Source organism: Pholcus phalangioides, unplaced genomic scaffold (assembly GCF_987345545.1).
Source record: "Pholcus phalangioides strain wild (caught in Gottingen) unplaced genomic scaffold, Ppha-v1.0 ptg000004l_1, whole genome shotgun sequence".
In the NCBI taxonomy this organism is placed as follows: Eukaryota; Metazoa; Arthropoda; class Arachnida; order Araneae; family Pholcidae; genus Pholcus; species Pholcus phalangioides.
In genome coordinates this window covers 48303112-48320786 of record NW_028301597.1, presented here as the reverse complement: position 1 = coordinate 48320786, position 17675 = coordinate 48303112, and the positions used below count along the sequence as shown (strand labels likewise).

Below are 17675 nucleotides of genomic sequence, written 5' to 3'. Positions count from 1 at the left end.
AAATCTACTTGAAAAAGGTTCAGGTAATTGTCACAAAACCTCTTCGAAAAAAATCCAACAATTTTTCCTTCCCCCCGTACAAACAGCGGGATATCGGATTTGGTGTTGTGTGGTTTAAAATTTTTTGTTCCGCCCACTGTTGAATGCTTCTTTGTAGGAGAGGAAAAGAAAAGGTGTGTTCTCTCATAAAAGGATTCAAATAAAGTACAATACTTGGCTTTTTGTAGGCTCGTCTTTTTTCCCATTCCTCTGCGAACGTATTTTTTACTTTTCAAGTAAAGATCTGGGCAAAATGGAAGTGATTACACGAGCGCTGATTTGAACAACTACCAAATTATTTTACTCAAAAATTTCAATAAGCTTACCGTATTCCCACGCATTGGCCGGCACACGGTAAAACACGAAGGGCACCAGCTTTTTGTATGTTGTGGTCTTGGCCACTTTCGGCATGCCGGAAAAAGTGAGGTTATAATAGGATCACCGCATGCATTCAGCTGAATCAGTGGATTTTCCGAATAAAGTTTGATATACAGTATATGTGTATATTTTTCTAAATCAACTTCCTCATTTTCAAAAAAATCAGTTTTCTTTAAATATTAATTTGGCTCGTTCTTCCTCAGGAATAAATTGAATCTATGCATTATCTTGTGTTCATAAAACTTTGAAAAGAAAGTATTTTACTTACATGATATGAATTCAACTGTCAGCCTTCATTCATACACAGGGCCGCAACTATGGGGAGCAGACGGGTCTCGTACCCCGGGCGCTGAACCCGAAGGGGTGCAAATTTCATTCTGAAACATCTCCTTTACCATTACAAGGGGGCATAAAAATGCGCGCTTGCCCAGTGTGACCAAGCATCTAGTTGCGGCCCTGTTCATACACATGTATAGAAGACTAATCAAATTTTACCTTCTTTCAATTACAGTACCGACATTGAACAATATTTCTGATTCTCTATGAAATGTTTCATTTCCTTCTTCCTCCCATTCAGTTATTCATTATAATATTAAATATTCAACTGTTTGTTTTCAGTAACATCCAGTAAGAGCCATCATTGTTGGCTCCGGCGATATGTATAATCTATTTTCCTGATAATAAATTAATAAAAAATAAAGATATTCAAGAATTTTCCAGAATCCGTGAATCGAATTTATTGGCATTCCGGAAAATACGGATATTTTCAGCATGCTGGTCTGCCTCACTGTTTCCCAGCATGCCAGCTAATGTGGGGGAGTACGGTAACTATTTTAGTAAGAAATTAGTTTTTCCTCACTAATTGAATTCAATTGCTGTGGCCCGCTTTACATCCAGGAGCTGAACTGTTTTTGATCGTTAAATTTCTTCCTAAAAACATTATTGTGCAAATAAATGTTATGGTAGGTTGTTTGACCTCAAGACCTGGAAGACCTTTCTGTTATGTGGACAATGGTGCTATTGGAAGAGCCGTAGCCAGAAATTTCTTGTGGGTTGGGGGAAGGGAACTGACAGTGCAGTACTTAGTCAAGATTCCACAATATATAAGTAAAATTCTGGCATTTAGGGTGATGACTGGCAGTGGGGGTGGAGCCAGACAGTGCAGTGAGTGCTCGAGTACCTACAGTATTCTGTACCACTGATCTGAGCACCCCCAAAATTCATTCAGGGATCAATAGTTTCCATGTAAAGCTCAAGTCAAGCACCCGACACCAGATCACTATCTTAGATGGAAAAAAAGGAAGTCAGTCAACCATTTGGATGTTTCGTTTGTACAATGAGCACACTTTTTATAAGAAGTGTGAGTATTTTATTTTTAAATTTAAATATACTTTTTTTTCGTTCAATGTTGAGGCATTGTGCTTGATGAGCACGTACAAGCTTATTCATGTCCTGTTACATAAGTGTGAGGAATTGATAGATGAGCTGCACATTTTTTTTTAATTTTTTGTACGGAATGCTTAATCATAAGCCGTGGCTCAGCTTTTACAGCACAATATTTTACTGGATTTTCACCCGTGGCCACTTAGTATATTCTAGAGCTACTGTGTCGTCGCGTGGACATCATTCTGGGATCTCATCACGAGCATCCAAGTTTGTACCTTACTGGCGGCAGAGTGGTGGTCTACAGAAGTTCGTTTTCTGTGGTTTTTCCACTTAATGAACGGTTACAGCAGCGGTTCTCATCCTTTTTGGGCTCGCCCTTTTCAGTATATCATTTCTATGGTGGTGCCCTGTTTCACTCGAGGAGCACTTTTTGCATATAATTTTTATGGTAGAACCTTGTAGGCCTCTTATTTTTTATTTATCTATCAAAGTTACTGATTTGTTTTATTTTCCTCGAGTCACGGCGGAGCCCCTGGGAAGTGTACACGGAACTCCAAGGGCTCCGCGGAGCACCGGTTGAGAATCGCTGGGTTACAGGTTTATCCTGCTTGAAAGTTTGAATTTACTCATGACCGGTCAACAATGTGATAACATGCTTATATTTATTTCCACTTCCAACTGTTTTTTTTAAAAATTCTTACTATAACCGATAAAATTTAAAAAAAAAAGCCACACACGAGTGCCCTTGCATTATTTATTTTTTAGAGCATTGCTCAACGAAGCGATGAACAATGATATAAAAATGTATATATTTGTATAAGTAATGGTACTAGCTGAAAATTATCAACTAAGCAATGAAATGTTGCAGAGATTGAATACATGCGTGGATTTAGGTATTGCAAATGAGCCGCATTCTCGATTTCACTGAACATTAGCATGGCATAGTTTGCAAAGCTAACAGAATTTCATACATGTTATATACGTCTTACCACAAATGTGATGCGCATACGTTCCCATATGCTTTCTCTGTGTACGTTCGCCCAACTCTGGTTCACAAGTATGGGCTGATCCAGACATAGCCAGGGGGGGGGGGGGTATAATGTCTTCATGGGGCCTACATGATAAAATTCTGGCACACAATAATTTTCGAAAGTATGTAAATATGTAGGCTGTTACTTCCATCGAAATACTGAACCCCCTTCCCGAATATCACTTTGCACGCGGGAGGGGGTGGGTTGGTGCGATCTTGGCATCACTGCCCAGCGTATAACCTTCACAAGAGGGAAGCTCGCTGGACTCTAGAGACATGACAGTCTTGACAGACACTATGACAGTCTTCGTTTATAAAATTTTCGCTTTCACTATAAATTTTTTCAAAAAAAAAATAGTTTGTATACTTAGAAATGGTTTACTCTGCTGGGTGAGGTTAGGGGCCCAGGCAAAGGCGAGGGCCAAGAAAGCAAGGAGTGAGAAGAAAACATGGTCCAAAGAGGGTGACGGTGTAGGGTAAAGGAGTTAAGAAACACTGGTATCAATTATGCTCTGCGTAAATAAACATGATATTGTATTTTTTGGTTTTCTGGTGTAGGGTTTTCCAATCATATCGGATAATTGAGGTTCTGCCGTATCGTATTTGAGTAGTGATAAAGAGGTAAAGATAAACAAATGAAAAATAAAATTAAAAAATTTCGCCAATACTGTGAAAAAATTAGAATCACTGGAAAGCCAGGATGTCACAATTCGGGGGGGGGGGGGGAATCTGTTTATCTCTATCTTGCATTCAGTGTTTCGCAGTCAATGAATTTTAATACGATGTAGTTTTCATGCCAAAATAAAAGTGAATGCCAGTACATATCCTACAATCAAGCGATAAGAATTTCTATCATAAGATAAAGACATGCCTTTTAGGTGGGGCATTTCTTGCTGAAGAGCAGCCTTTTTTATACTTTCTGAAAATTCCTCTTCCTTTACAAAAGGATTAAGGCTTTTTTGAACTGACTATTCGAGAGCTGCTTGTCAAACGTCTATCTGCTAAGTTAATTGAAAACTGTCCCCTCCCGCCGAAGAGGCAGAAGCCATTTTGTCATTTTCAACGCCCAGCGCTGTTGCGAGTACAATGGTCATTTTGTGGAGAAAGGAGAGGGGCGTATGCTAAGCCAGCTTAATGATTCTTTATGGGGGGAAAACAAGGCAGTATATTTACGGCCAGGACCATTTGGAAGTCGAAAAGTTCACACGTAAAAATACGGCCTGGACCGTTTGGAAGGCATGAACTTCACACGTACATATACGTGCAGGACCGTCAGTCGGTTAAGGCTGTGGGCCAGAACCAAAATATATGGTTATACCTTGTGGGCCATAGTCTGGTATGATCATGTAGTTTGGAGATAAGTTTTTTTAATGTTTCATAGTCTGGGTGAAAGTGTTTGGCTGGACAAAGGTTGTGTACCTGTGGTTTACACGTTCCCCCCTGACTTCTGCCCTATAAAATGGACATTTTTAATCTTTGGCACAATGCAGGCCACATCTGAAGTTTCTAGGTGAGCTGGTCTCTGGATAAAATTATTTTGGTTTAGATCTAAAATTTGTTTATTCAGTTTTTTCTTTTAATCAGAAGCATTGATTAATAAATTTTGACTAAATACCTCAATTTACACTTTGACAGCATTGGTTGAGAGGCATGGAAGCATGACCATTCAAAATCAACTTTATAATTTAATTTTAACCTTGTGTGTTTAAAATTACTGTGATGCAACAATGATTGAATTTTTAGAATTGAAATTATTTTATACCATATGCAGGGCTCCCACTCATCATACTTTTTGTGAAATGTCCTACTTTTTTACCAAATCCTATCAATAAAATTTGTTAAATTGATTTTAATTGAAGGAATCATCAATATAATGCCAAATAATGCAAATATAGTAGATTACAATTAATGATTCTGCCAAAGCAGCAGAAGTTCTATGGTTTTTAAATTTATTTGGAGGGAAGTATGTTGACCATTTGGTGGTTTATTAATTTTTCATTTGTTTAGTTCGAGGGTTCAAAAATTAGAATAGTCATTAAAAACTTCTGCCTGGTTAAAAAAAAGTTATTTTGTATTTACTACTCTTTATGGTCTTAGACAGTAACTAACATTCATCATTTAAAATTATGGTGCACATTTTGTGTATAGGTGAAACAACAGTTTACATGACAGAGCAGTTGGGTACATAGGCCTATTCTAGGTTCTGTGACTCTGATGATTCCCAATAACATTCAGTTGTCTTCTGTATTTTTAAGGCATGCGGAGGCGTAAACAATATTTAAAATGCTCAGCGAAGAGCTAGAAATTAAAGTGCTTTATTTGTTAAAAACGATTACACTGGCATTGAGTGCTAAAATTTAAACACATCCTTTTGAAAAAGTGATGGACAACGCAGTAAAACCATCTGGTCCACCTTGGCTTATTTAATACAAATACAACCCCACAGGTAGGTACAATAGTAGGTGCTGCGGCAGACATCAAAAACATACCTGGTATCTACGAGCGTGTCCGGGAATCGTTTTTACATCGTTGTAGACTGTGTAATGACGTCAGCGGCCGCCACTTCCAACAAATACAAATACAACGCCACAACAGGCAAAATGCCCAACGAGGTGGCTGATAAAAAGATGTCCATAAAAATATGGATGTCATATATTTCAAAAATACAGCAACCCAATTAAAAATGCAATTAACACAAATTATAAACAATATATACACATGATAAAATATTATACAACAGCCATGAAGAATACTTATGGTTGTCTTATTCTAAGAATGGATAGCTTCTCGATTTACCCGAACATGTTTATCGTATTTCTTTTTAAACGTGTCAATTGTGTTACAATGTACTACCTCCGGGGGTAAGTTACTCCATTTATTAACCCTATTAGAGAAAAATTCCCTGCGACACCATAACCTTGCATTGTCCCTCACCAATCGATACTGGTGTCCCCTTGTAAAAGTAGTCGATTGGCGGTGTACTAAAAGTTCATGGTCCAACCTATCCATCCCATTGAAAATTTTGAACACTTCGATCATATCTCCTCGACACCTGCGTTCATCCAATGTAAACATATTCAAAAAATGAAGTCTCTCTTCATAACTCAAGCCCTGTGTGCCAATAAGGACACACGTAGCTCTTCTCTGCACCCTTTCAACCAAGTCTGTCAACCGCTGAACAATGTTCAGAAAACCTAAGCCGCTCGTAAATGAGAATTCCCAAATCAGTGACCCTAGTTGCATCTGGGATAGTGACACCATTCAACCTGTAAGAGAACCGTGGGTTGTTCGAACCAAAATGTGCGACCATGCACTTATCAACGCTAAACGTCATGCTCCATTTATTTGCCCATGCTGTAATCCTGTTTAAGTTGTTCTGGAGCAACTCTCTATCGCATTGATTCCCGATAACCCCCATTAGCTTCACATCATCTGCGAATTTGCTAGTAATCCCATCGATACCCTGATCGAGTTTATCGATAAATAGTGAAAAAAGTATGGGGCCAAGGACATTTCCTTGAGGAATTCCACTGGTGACGCCTGTCCAACCAGAGAATTCCCTTACAGCATACTCCAGTCCAGTTCACCATAACTCGTTGCGACCTATCTCTTAACCACGATTCTATCCAATTCAGCAAGTTGCCCCAAATTCCAATCTCGTGTAAACGCTTCAAGAGTTTACCATGTTGGACACGATCGAATGCCTTCTGGAAATCAAGGTAAACGACATCTGCATTTTTGCCCTTACCCAAACCCTTTGTCACGTGATCATAGAAGCAAAGGAGGTTAGTTACACTTGACTTCCCCTTCCTGAACCCATGCTGATTATCCGACAATACATTATTCTTGTCTATCCACTTCACAAACTGCCTTTTGATGATAATTTCCTTTAGACCTCCACGTCTTCTACTTGAATATAATTGAGGGTTTTATTACTCCATGCAACACCCGTAAATCTAATATCATGAATCTCCATTAAAAACCGACGCGAAAAAGTCATTGAAAGCACTACACATGCCTACATTGCTCTCTAACCTAGAGCCTCCCATCGAGAGGGGAGCCACCTGTCCCCTTACATCCATTATTGGCGTATCGAAAAAATGATTTTGGGTCAGAGCCAATGTTATCTGCCAACCTAGATTCAACTTCCTTTTTACTATCCCTTATATATTTTTTTTTTTTTTGCATTAAAAAATACATTTTTGATTGTGTGTGTGTGGGGGGGGGGGCCTCCCTCCCTCCCTTGTACGTCTCTGATCCTACCAATATGCATTAGGATTCAGAGGGGTGGAGATGATGACAAAATTTTGCTGATAAGGAGCTCAGCTCTGACCCTTCTGAATCCTAATCATATTTTCCTTAAAGGGTGGTTGCTCACATAAGCATTATCCAAACTCCCCTCCCCCCTTGTCATCAAAAGTCAGCAAATTGGAAATCTTCCCCCCCCCCCATCGATGCCGTAATACTTGAACAGCCCCTAAGGGGAGTTCAAAAATGGCTAAAAATTTGCTTATGTAATACTTGAACGTCCCCTTTGAGTATCCTGTAAGATTGACTTCAGCCAAAGAAAAAAAGGGATTTTTTTAAAATTCTATGATTATGTTTTATGGGGGGGAGGGTAACCTCTCCCCCCTCCTACTTTCTTTGAGTGGGAGCCCTGCATGTATAATATATATATTTTGTATTTAGTAATTGGAAGAGGAGGTGAACAAATTACCAGGTTACAAGCAGAATCCGGATGCAAAGTGCAAATGGCAGCGGACAGTGGCGGTATGCCTGAGCGGATATGCACCTTGACAGGGACAAGATCTGCCATAGAGTAAGAACCACTTTACATGGACATAATGGAACAAAGTTATTGCCAATATCAACGTTATTCACATTAAGCAATTTTGCAATGATTTTTTTTAAAATTCATAAAGAATTTGATTTATGTACCTGTAAATATCAAACCTAAATAGGATTGGCAAACCCCAAGTTTTTTCAGGGTTTTTGGGGTTTTTTTACAGCTTTTGGTATTGAAGCATAAGGAGGAAAAGTTATATATGCTGTTAATAAATATAATGCAATTTATGACAGTTATGTATATAAGTATATTAATCAGAAAAGAACATTAAATTAATAATAAAAATTTTAGCTGGTTTCATATGTGCTTAAAGTGTAACCAGAGTTTAAACACCTCTAGTGGAGAAACACTGTTCCCAAATGATAAGAAGGAGCATAGCATTTATTAGAACTGTGATTAAAAAAACAAACTGTAATGGCTAGAGATGTATTGGAAAGTTAATAATTATCTTTGTATAAGGAGTATGTTGCAAATCCCAATAGAGTATGACAATCCAGTAACATCATCAGAAAGTATACTGTTTGCGAGTAAATGCAGTTTAAGAGGTAGTTATTGTTGGGTTTTTGAAGTGTTTTCGGGTTTTCTCCTGGGTTGGGCAAAATCGGACCAACCCTGAGGCTAAATCACAGGATAATGAAGTGATTAGTATTGTTAATCACTTATGATGTTTGTTTTAAAGAATTGTTTTTTATTTCTGGATGTATTTTTAAGTTTATTTATACAGGTGATTGTATCCGTTCTTGGAAATGATGTTGCGCATTGGCAACTCCATAATGTTTTTGGTCCAGGGGCTAAATTTTCAAATGAATAGCTTCAGAGAAAGGGTTTAGCCGGGTTTTCCTATTAGTAAAACTTTTGCGCCATGTGCAGCGTAAAAACGCTGATTGGTTAAAAACCTGAAATTCGTTTTTTTTAGACCAATCAGCATTATCATGCTGCACGTTCTGTAGAAACATGCTCCTAGGAAAACCTGGCTTTAACAACATTTTAAACCTAAAAAATGGTACTTATCTTGTGATTAACAGACTTTCAGCTGATGTGTATTAATATTTGAGAGCATTCATTTGGCATTTCTCCTTATGTATTCAGTTGTGTGAAATATCTATAATTGAATTTATTATTTTTTATACTAGAGTTATTTTTTCTCAGTTTTTTTGAATTGAAAGTCTAGTTGAATTTCTCACTTTATTGCTTGAAACTTTTTCCAAATGGTTACAGTAAAGCAAAGGACCTCATGACGCAAATTATTAGTCGGGGTGGGCCTCCTCTACCTATGCTGGATACAAATCATGTTCCCGATGGACATACGATTGTGGAAATGGCAATACCTGGTCCAAAAGTTGGTCTTGTGATTGGCAAAGGTGGAGAAACTATTCGTAACTTACAAGTGAGTTTATTGTTTTTCACAATTTTTATCGATTTGTGGTTTAATTTGTGGTAAGTTGAAAATTATAAACATTTCAGCTGATGTGTGAAATGGTGCAAGTCAAATCTCTGTGATCTTGAACCTGATTTATAACAAATGAAATTTTTAACCCTGTCAGATTTCCTACACCTGTATTTTTATTTTTGCTAGAGCAAACAAAATATAGAAGTTGAGTGTAACTTTCCGAATGGAAACTTACCCATTTGCCGGAAAATTAGATGGTTGCTATTCCTGAATTCCCAAGAAGTTGGTCAGGAGAAGAGTTCTGATTTATTAACTAGAACTCTTCTCCTGACCAAGCAACTAAGAAATCTATCATCCATTTAACATGAGACTTGAACAATCAAATGTGTATAACTGTAATGATGGGTGTATAGCAGGGGTTGACAAACACGTAAAAAAATCTAAGTGCCAGAACAGTTTTTCAGGGGCTGAAAAGGTCCCCCCCCCCCCCCCCCCCAAGAAAAACTGGTCAAAATTATTTCAACTTTTTCATGACATGGTGACCCTCTTTGGTATTGATAGATATGCTGGTATAAATTCCAAAATTTTTGTGTTGTCCTCGGATTTCAATTTAGTAACTACACATAGGAAGTTTTGAGTGTCAATGCCAATTTTTTAGACTCCCTGGCACCCTGGATTTGTCAAGCGTGCCGTGAAACGCTATTCTTTTCAAGGGAGCATATTTTATTCCTCCGTATTTAAGCACCACTTCCCTCCTCCCATTTTCCATAGTTGTACTATCTCATGGCCTTGAAAAGTAGATTGCTGTTGGGGGGGGGGGGAAAAAAAAAAAAAGCTCACTGGCTAACCACTTGTGCTTTTCACGCTTTGCAAGTACGTACTATAATGGCATTATTCAAAAAACCTTGAAAGAAATTTTTCGATTCAAAAATATTTATTTTTATTTACCTTTCCTTTATCCCAAAAGCAGCTTTTTTTTCCAAGTGCCACAAACATGTCGCACCGATAATCTAGTCTCCTTGAAATGTTGCCAGAAGTCTAGAAAAATTTATGAAATTACGGATTTATTTGTTTGGAATCAATTTTCAGATTTTCTCACGAAGTTCTCACGCTAAACATTGTAAGGATGAAAGGAGTAGACATCCAACCATCAATCATTAGCATTTTGCTAAAGCTTTCCCTCCATTTTTACTTTTTTGTGGAAGGACTTTTTTATCTGGCTTAAACCCTGATGCAGCTGAAGATGGTTTATAATGGTCCAGGGCTTTTTTTTTTTCAAACCGAGCACAACTCAGGTCTATTGCCACAGGCAATTTACTACCTAGTGAGTTGTGCTGGAAGTGTAAGTGCGTGTACCTAACAGTCTCAGTGCCTATCTAGTGTTGTGTATGATATTTTTCAGTGCTGCCATCTATATCTCAGAAGTGAAGTGAGTGATGTGTAGTGACTGAATATTTGTACTGTTTGTAGGACTTGCTCTCTGTGGCGAGACTGTGGGAGATCGGCACGCATTTGCGCGTCGAAGTTGGGAACCACAATGGTCCAGGGCTGTAACATGCCTTCTTGGGACCCCCTTGAAAGGGTTATTATTGCAGAATAAATATATTTTTCTGGGAGTCCTCATTCACATCTCTGGCCCCAGGCCTGTATCCCAGTTGTCCCCCTCCTGGTTGCAACCCTGTAATGATCCTTTAACTTGAAAGCTCAAATGAGTCAGTTTCCATTTTCAAAGAAAGGGAAAAAAAAATAAGGTCTCCATTGCAAAAGCAGCAGAAATTACTATAGTCGATCAAATACTGATGTTTGTGATTTTTGCATCAAATCCTAATTTTTCGTGAAAATTTGCTCATTCCGTAAGTAAAAGAGCTTGCCTGTCAAATTACTGGTAACACTGGTCTACAGCTAAAAAGCTTCAGAAACCAAATATTACTAATTCAAGGATGCTGAACAAGAATCTGACAAATTATATGGCTCTAGTTTTTCAGATAAAGTGAAAATTAAATTTCAGTGTTAATAACATAAGCAGCATACGAATCATTAAAACTGCACAGTAAACAAATATTGTAAGTGATTGCCACAGATAATTCAGTGATTTTAGAGTGATATTGGGATGCTATAATTCCGAATCTAGCATTGGTTTTGCCGAATCGGCCGAAGTTTTTGGGATAATGCATATTTCCAACAATGTGATTGGATATGTTGCTTATGTATTACTATTGAAATTTAATTTTCCCTTTATCTCAAAAACTAGAGCCAATCTGATAAAACCAATGCCAGATTCAAAATCAGCAACCCTAACTAAAATCATTAAAATTTTTGAAGGAAAAAAAGTTTGTTTCTGTTGAGCAGTATAATATTTACATATACAGTCGAATCTCTTGTTTTAACAAGTACCGTTATAGTGAAAATCTCATTTTAACACTTTTCTAATCCACCAGATAAGTTTACATAGAATCAATGTTAAAAACCTGGAATTCCTTTATAACGAAACTTCACTGTAACGAAGTGATTTCTCAGGTCTTTTGAAGTTCATTATAATAGGATTCGACTGCATACACATTTTTTCGCAATAATGCATACCCATTACAAAAAAACCATAGCCAATTCAGCCTTTTCTTTGTCATATTTGCATTCGGCTGAATTGAATTAAGAAATTACTATTTTAATCTCGGAAGCAGAAAATTTTTGAAATTTTGTAGACCAGTAGTTTGACAAATTAGCCAAATTACGAGTGCAGGAGTGGGAACTGTGTGCCAATTGCGCTGCACTGCGCCAAAATTAACATTTTTCGCCATCCTGCTACAATAGGGTATTTTTCTGCGCCAAATAGCCAATTTTGCTTTAGTATGCCCGGAATTTTGAAAAGGACGTCAAGAAATTTTTGTTCCTGCTTGCTGCGAAACGATTCTTTCTGAAAACAGTGTGTTTTATTCCACTGTACTTCAACTATCGTCGTATTTAAACTATCGGCCCATCACATCAGGCTATCCATCGCAAAACCCCAATAATTTCTGTTATCGTGCAACTGAGAATGGTTTGCAATGGTCTCTCAGCTTTAAAGCGCAAATGTGAGTGAGTTTCCGTTTTCAAAAAAAAAAGTTGCCACTGGAAGCAGAAGAAATTACTGTAGTCGATCGTCATTGCATCAAATCCCGATGTTTCGTGAAAAAAAAAAAATTCCAGGAGTGAAAAGAGCATGTCTGCCGAATTATGATTGCTAATTTAGAAACTTTGCCGAATAATGAGTGTTAAATAGTCAAATAACGAGTAAGATCGCTAATATCACCAAATAACGAGTGTCAGATCGCCAATATCACCAAATAATGAGTGCTGAATCACCAACCATCGTGTTGATTCTTCCGAAATTCTCTCCCATTTTGCAACAATTTCTTTCTGAGTATAAACATATTGAAAACTTGATATAGAAAATTTATAATATTTATAAAGACTAGAAAATGTTTAGCCCATTTGAAGGGCTGCTGTTCCAGACAGCAAATAGTGCCCTGAGTAAGCAAAAATCATCTTAAATAGACTGGTGCGAAAAATGTTATGACAGTCGCTCTTTCAAACAAGGTGTCAAAAGCCTGAAACACCAAAAACAAAAAACAATTGATGAAAAGATGTTTGATAATAAAAGACAGTGCAGTTGTTTTATTTTGAAGAGAGTTAACAAAAATATTGTTATGTTTCGCTGCTCCAATTTATAAATATTTGCTCCGAATCCTCAATTTGCTGCTCCAAAACTGCTCAGAATACTGAATTTTGCTGCTCCAAAACTGCTTAGAATACTGAATTTTGCTGCTCCAAAGCTGCTCCGAAATGGACTTTTAGCACTCACGGGGATGAGAAGTGACAATTGCCAAAAATCATGCTGATTCTTCTGAAATTTTCTCTCATTTTGCATGAGTATAACAAGAAGTCAGTAGGAATCATGGCCATAAAAGTCAATTATTTATATTCATCCATTATCAGTTTCTCACTTTTGATTTGGAACATAAGTGGTAGCATCTCCTGCTCACATAAACACTGCCTAATTTACTGAACAGTTAATGTTTTATGATTTCAAAACCGTACTCATTTATTCTGTCAACAGGGGCGGTATGACGCAGGTACTACTCTATGAGTGGTTCTAAATCTGGAGTGAATAAAGAAAATGATTGTCAGAAAGTGAAAAAAATTCTCTTTGAAGTTCTAACTATTTACAATGCAATGATTCTGTAATATAATTCTAAAAATATAATGTAGGATATATCTAGCCACAGTGGGTGAGAACACCTCGTTGGGCATTTTGCCTGTTGTGGCCTTGTATTTGTATATTCTATTTTGTATATATCTATATATACAAAATATATAATATACTATACTAATATACTATTTGTATATATTTCTATTTGTATTTCTATATTATAGAGTGGGTGAAAATCTGCAGCATTTCCAGGACTTTTAAAGGTGCAGATTGGCACCTGCGCATTTTCCAGTAGTGGTTGGCTAAATGTGACTTTCTATGGTTTTCCATTTCAAGTCTGCTATTCCTTTGAAAAAAATTAAAATGTTGTTATGGAAATCAGCAGACCTACAACACAAATATACACCCAGTTACATATTCATGTGTCACGATTTGGAGGATAGGTAACATCAACTACTATTGCACACAAAAGTATAAAAATATCAAAAATTAAAATTTTTCTGTTCAATAAATTACTAATTTGAAGGAAAATTCAAAACTTATTATAAAAACTTTTCGGCCTATTTAAATTGCTGCTTTTCTAGACAAGAAATAATGCCCTCAGCAAGTAAAAAAGTGAGTCATCTTAAATAGAGACTGGTGTGAAAAGTTCAAGAAAAAAAAGGTTCCTCCATTTTTGTTATCAATCCCAAATATAATCGAATCCTGTTATAACAAACGCCAAGAGACCAGAGGAATCCCTTCATTAAAAACTGACTGCCAGGTTACCTAGCATTAGTCCTATGTAAACTTATTTGGGGGGATTAGAAAAATGTGATAAAATGAGATTTTCGCTATAACGGTATTCGATTGTATTATTGCTGTAATTCGATGTGTTTTTTTTTCTTTTAACATTTTGTTGCTCCAATTTATTGCTCTAATACTTAATTTTTGCTGTTCCGAAAACTGTTCCAAATCCCATATTTTGGTGCTGCAAAATGAACATCTTCTGCTACCCCTGTTGATGTAATACAAAATGTACGGAAAAATGGCTGCATGAAGAAATATTTGTAATTCAAGAAAGGGAAATTCATCTCTGCCCTCACTAGGACTTGAACCTCTGTCTTTTGTTTGTCGAACGAGTGCTTTACCAACCAAGCTATAAAGACAGGTTGTTCCTTCCTTGGAGCGTATGTATATGCTGAATGGCGATGGACAGTGGCAATATTCATTTGATAGCTTGCAAATGACATCAGGGCAACCAGGTGGTGACATACATTTTAAAAGACAGCCACTCTCTCTTGTTAATATAATATATACAAAGAACTGGCTGCATGAAGAGATAATGGTGTTTCAAAAAAAGAAAATTCATCTCTGCCCTCACAGGGAAGTGTCTGTCTCCCAAACCTGCCTCTCATTTGCCGGACGAGTGCTCTGCCAACTAAGCTATGAAGATTTCCTCCTTAGAATGAATATTCTACTGTATATACATATGCTCGAATATTCTATATATGAATTGAATATTCTACATACGTATATAACAGGGTTCGCACATCCTTACAAACTCCTTAAAAACTCCTTACTTTTCATTTCCCTCTGGAAGGGCCCTTATAACTCCTTACTTTTTGCAGCGCCTGAAAAAGTCTTTTTTTTTTTTTTTTTTTTCTCTGAAGGGATGATCTTTTTTAGAATAGGCGTTCCCCACGGTGATGAATAGCATTGCCTAAAAAAATAAGAGGAAGCTTCCCCCCAATATAAAGAGGAAGAAAAGATTTAAAAAAAACGCGCTCTCCCTTTATAATAGGAAATGTGAAAGCAGGGGATGGGATTGGAACATCCAAAGGTTGTGCATACCTGCCAACCGTTACGATTTTGTCGTATTTAGTAAATTAATACGATTATACGCTTTTGCTTCTAAAAATGCGATTTTTTACCGAATCGCTAGTTTTGACGTGTTTTCCTGCCTATGTCGCAAACTGGTCAGCGTTGGAAATCGATGGTCCGTAGAACGACATCACTCCGCTGAACCAGTAGCCGAAAATTCCCCCATGCCCAGTGGTGAGAAAGTTTTTACTTATGTGGCGAAACGATGTCTCGAACCTCCTATATTACGCAGTATACTGAGTGCAGACCTCGCAGCTTTCCTATTTATCCTACTATTTTCCTACTTTCGCCGCAATCGTCTTCTTTTTTACCACAGTTCTCTCCTACTGTTCCTATTTTATCCCTCCTTCCTATTTGCTTACAGCCAATATCTCACTACGAAAATTCCGAGAAACCGCAAAATGTCACTGCTTTCCGCAGTTTTTTTGACGTGTTTTATTCACATTACAACTCGCTACTGAAAAAGAAAGGAAAAAAAAATTTCGAGTAAGGGACGACGACAAGCGTATCTTTTCGCCGCCGCGCCTTAAAATGCTAAAAACTGAAGTCCAGTGGGGAAAGCGAATCTGTTTCGCAGATTGGTTGCCGTAAATAAAAAGGCAAAAAAAAAAAAAAAGAGGTACAGGCTCTATCCACACACAAGATTCCATGAGAGAGAATGGGTTTATCTCTCCTGGGATCCCGTAACGAGCGTTCATCCCTGAAGCCAGGTTTTCCTAGGAGTAGGCTTTTTGCGCCGCGTGAACCTAACTGGATCATTTCGTGTCGGCAGAAATGAGTTACATAATGGCGTTACGCATTTGCGTTTTCCAAGCGTGGCGCATCGGCTCAGGATGGCTATATAGTATATGACCCTGGCGTCATCTACTCTATCGGCTGCATGCTCTGGTTTAAAGGGAAGAGAAACGAAAATGAAGGGAAGATCGCTGAAACGCGCGGCACACGACGCTTACTCACTAGAAGCAGTCTGCCAATCACGCCCGATGTAAAGCGCTGTCGTGAGCCGTATTACGCTCTATAGGAAAACAGTCGAACTGCTTTTCATATTGATGAATAGACGGCGTGTAGCGCTGGGTGATTCACGTTGCGCGTGGCATAGAAAACCTGCTAGTAAAACCCGGCTTTTAAAAGTGACAGCCCGAGCCACGTCTGGTTTTACAGGAGGGGAGGGGGGAGGACGAGCCGATCAGCCGCTATAGCTGAACCCACTTTTTTTAACCTTTTAACCTTAACCTTCTGAAAATAACTTTCGGGTATCTTTATTTTAGGGGTCATTCAAATATTACGTCAGCATGGATGGGGGATTTTCGATTTGCTGACTTGATGACGTGGAGGGGGGGGGGTTGGATGATTCTTACGTCATCAACCACCCTTTATAAAAAATATGAAATATTCTTAATGGTGCCTTACTCGGTGCGCGAATAACGAGTAAAACTTTTCACTAGTTTGTGGGCACCTGAACTAACATTCTCCCTATTGAGTCCCCTACAGAGCCACTCTAGTGATCTTCAAATACTTAGCTGATCCAAATGCTCTGGAGCTGTGCCGCGCGTCATATAAGTGATCCGTGATTATGCCGCAGATCATTGCATTTTTAATTGGGTTGCTGTATTTTTGAAATGTGACATCCATATTTTTATGGGCATCTTTTTCTCAACCACCTCGTTGGGCATTTTGCCTGTTGTGGCGTTGTATTTGTATCTCTCTCTGGCAGAAGTGGCCACAACTCAAGCAAGATAAAAACAAAATTTATTGCAAACTCAATACATCACTTCCGATTTCTTTAAATCATTTTAATACTATATACTCTCTCTTCTTTCTTACTACACTTCTCAATACCTAATCTTGATCATCATGCTCTGTTACTGTTCAAATTTGTGTTCTCTTGTCGCTTGTTACTCGTGCGTACAGTCACGGCATATCTCTTTCTTTTCAGCTGAAATTGCTACCCATCATACCCTTTATTCTGAAAGTTGAAGTCTTGGAAACATTGAAAAAGATATTAAATGAAAATCAATTCACATGTGGGCTTCTTTTGTTTTTCTGTGGGCTTCTTTTATTGTCTAGTGGTGCAATTTTTTTTTCGGAGGGGGCGTGGCCCCATGACACCTTAAAAACTCCTTACTTTTCATTTTGAAAATTTTATATGAGCCCTGAAGAGTTGCTGCAAATATAAATAATTTTGTAAGAAAAATCTTTGTTGGCTGTGGTTTTTATTTTGAATAATTGGAGGGGGAATGAATATCACTTTTAGAATTTTTATAATTTATGTGATGCTATTATGAGTTATATTTTTGACTAACACTTGAAGGTTTTAGAACACTTTGGTGATGACAGAAAGCATGTACGTGGATTGATTATTTTATGAATTCTTATGATGTCGGGTAACAAATCAAAACTTGTAATTTTTGAACCACTTCTACATCTATATTTTTGAGAAGAGGGAAAGTTTGTTTGCAAATTCAAAATAAATTTGCATATGTGCCCCGCCCCTTTTTTTGCTGTAAAACTTGTAAGTTATGAAGTTTGTCATGACTCCTTAAAAACTGCTTGAAAC

At 37.6% G+C, this 17675-nt stretch overlaps 1 protein-coding gene across 4 annotated transcripts in view; it reads left to right on the top strand.

The window, feature by feature from the left end:
- Positions 1 to 17675, top strand: part of LOC149087760 (far upstream element-binding protein 1-like) — a 90502-nt gene that overhangs the window by 23740 nt on the left and 49087 nt on the right. For all 4 annotated transcript variants that reach the window (XM_089231661.1, XM_089231664.1, XM_089231663.1 and 1 more), the window contains exons 6-7: positions 7523 to 7652; positions 8898 to 9066. In XM_089231661.1, coding sequence (XP_089087787.1) covers positions 7523 to 7652; positions 8898 to 9066 — 299 coding nt within the window. The remainder of the gene's footprint in view (positions 1 to 7522; positions 7653 to 8897; positions 9067 to 17675) is intronic.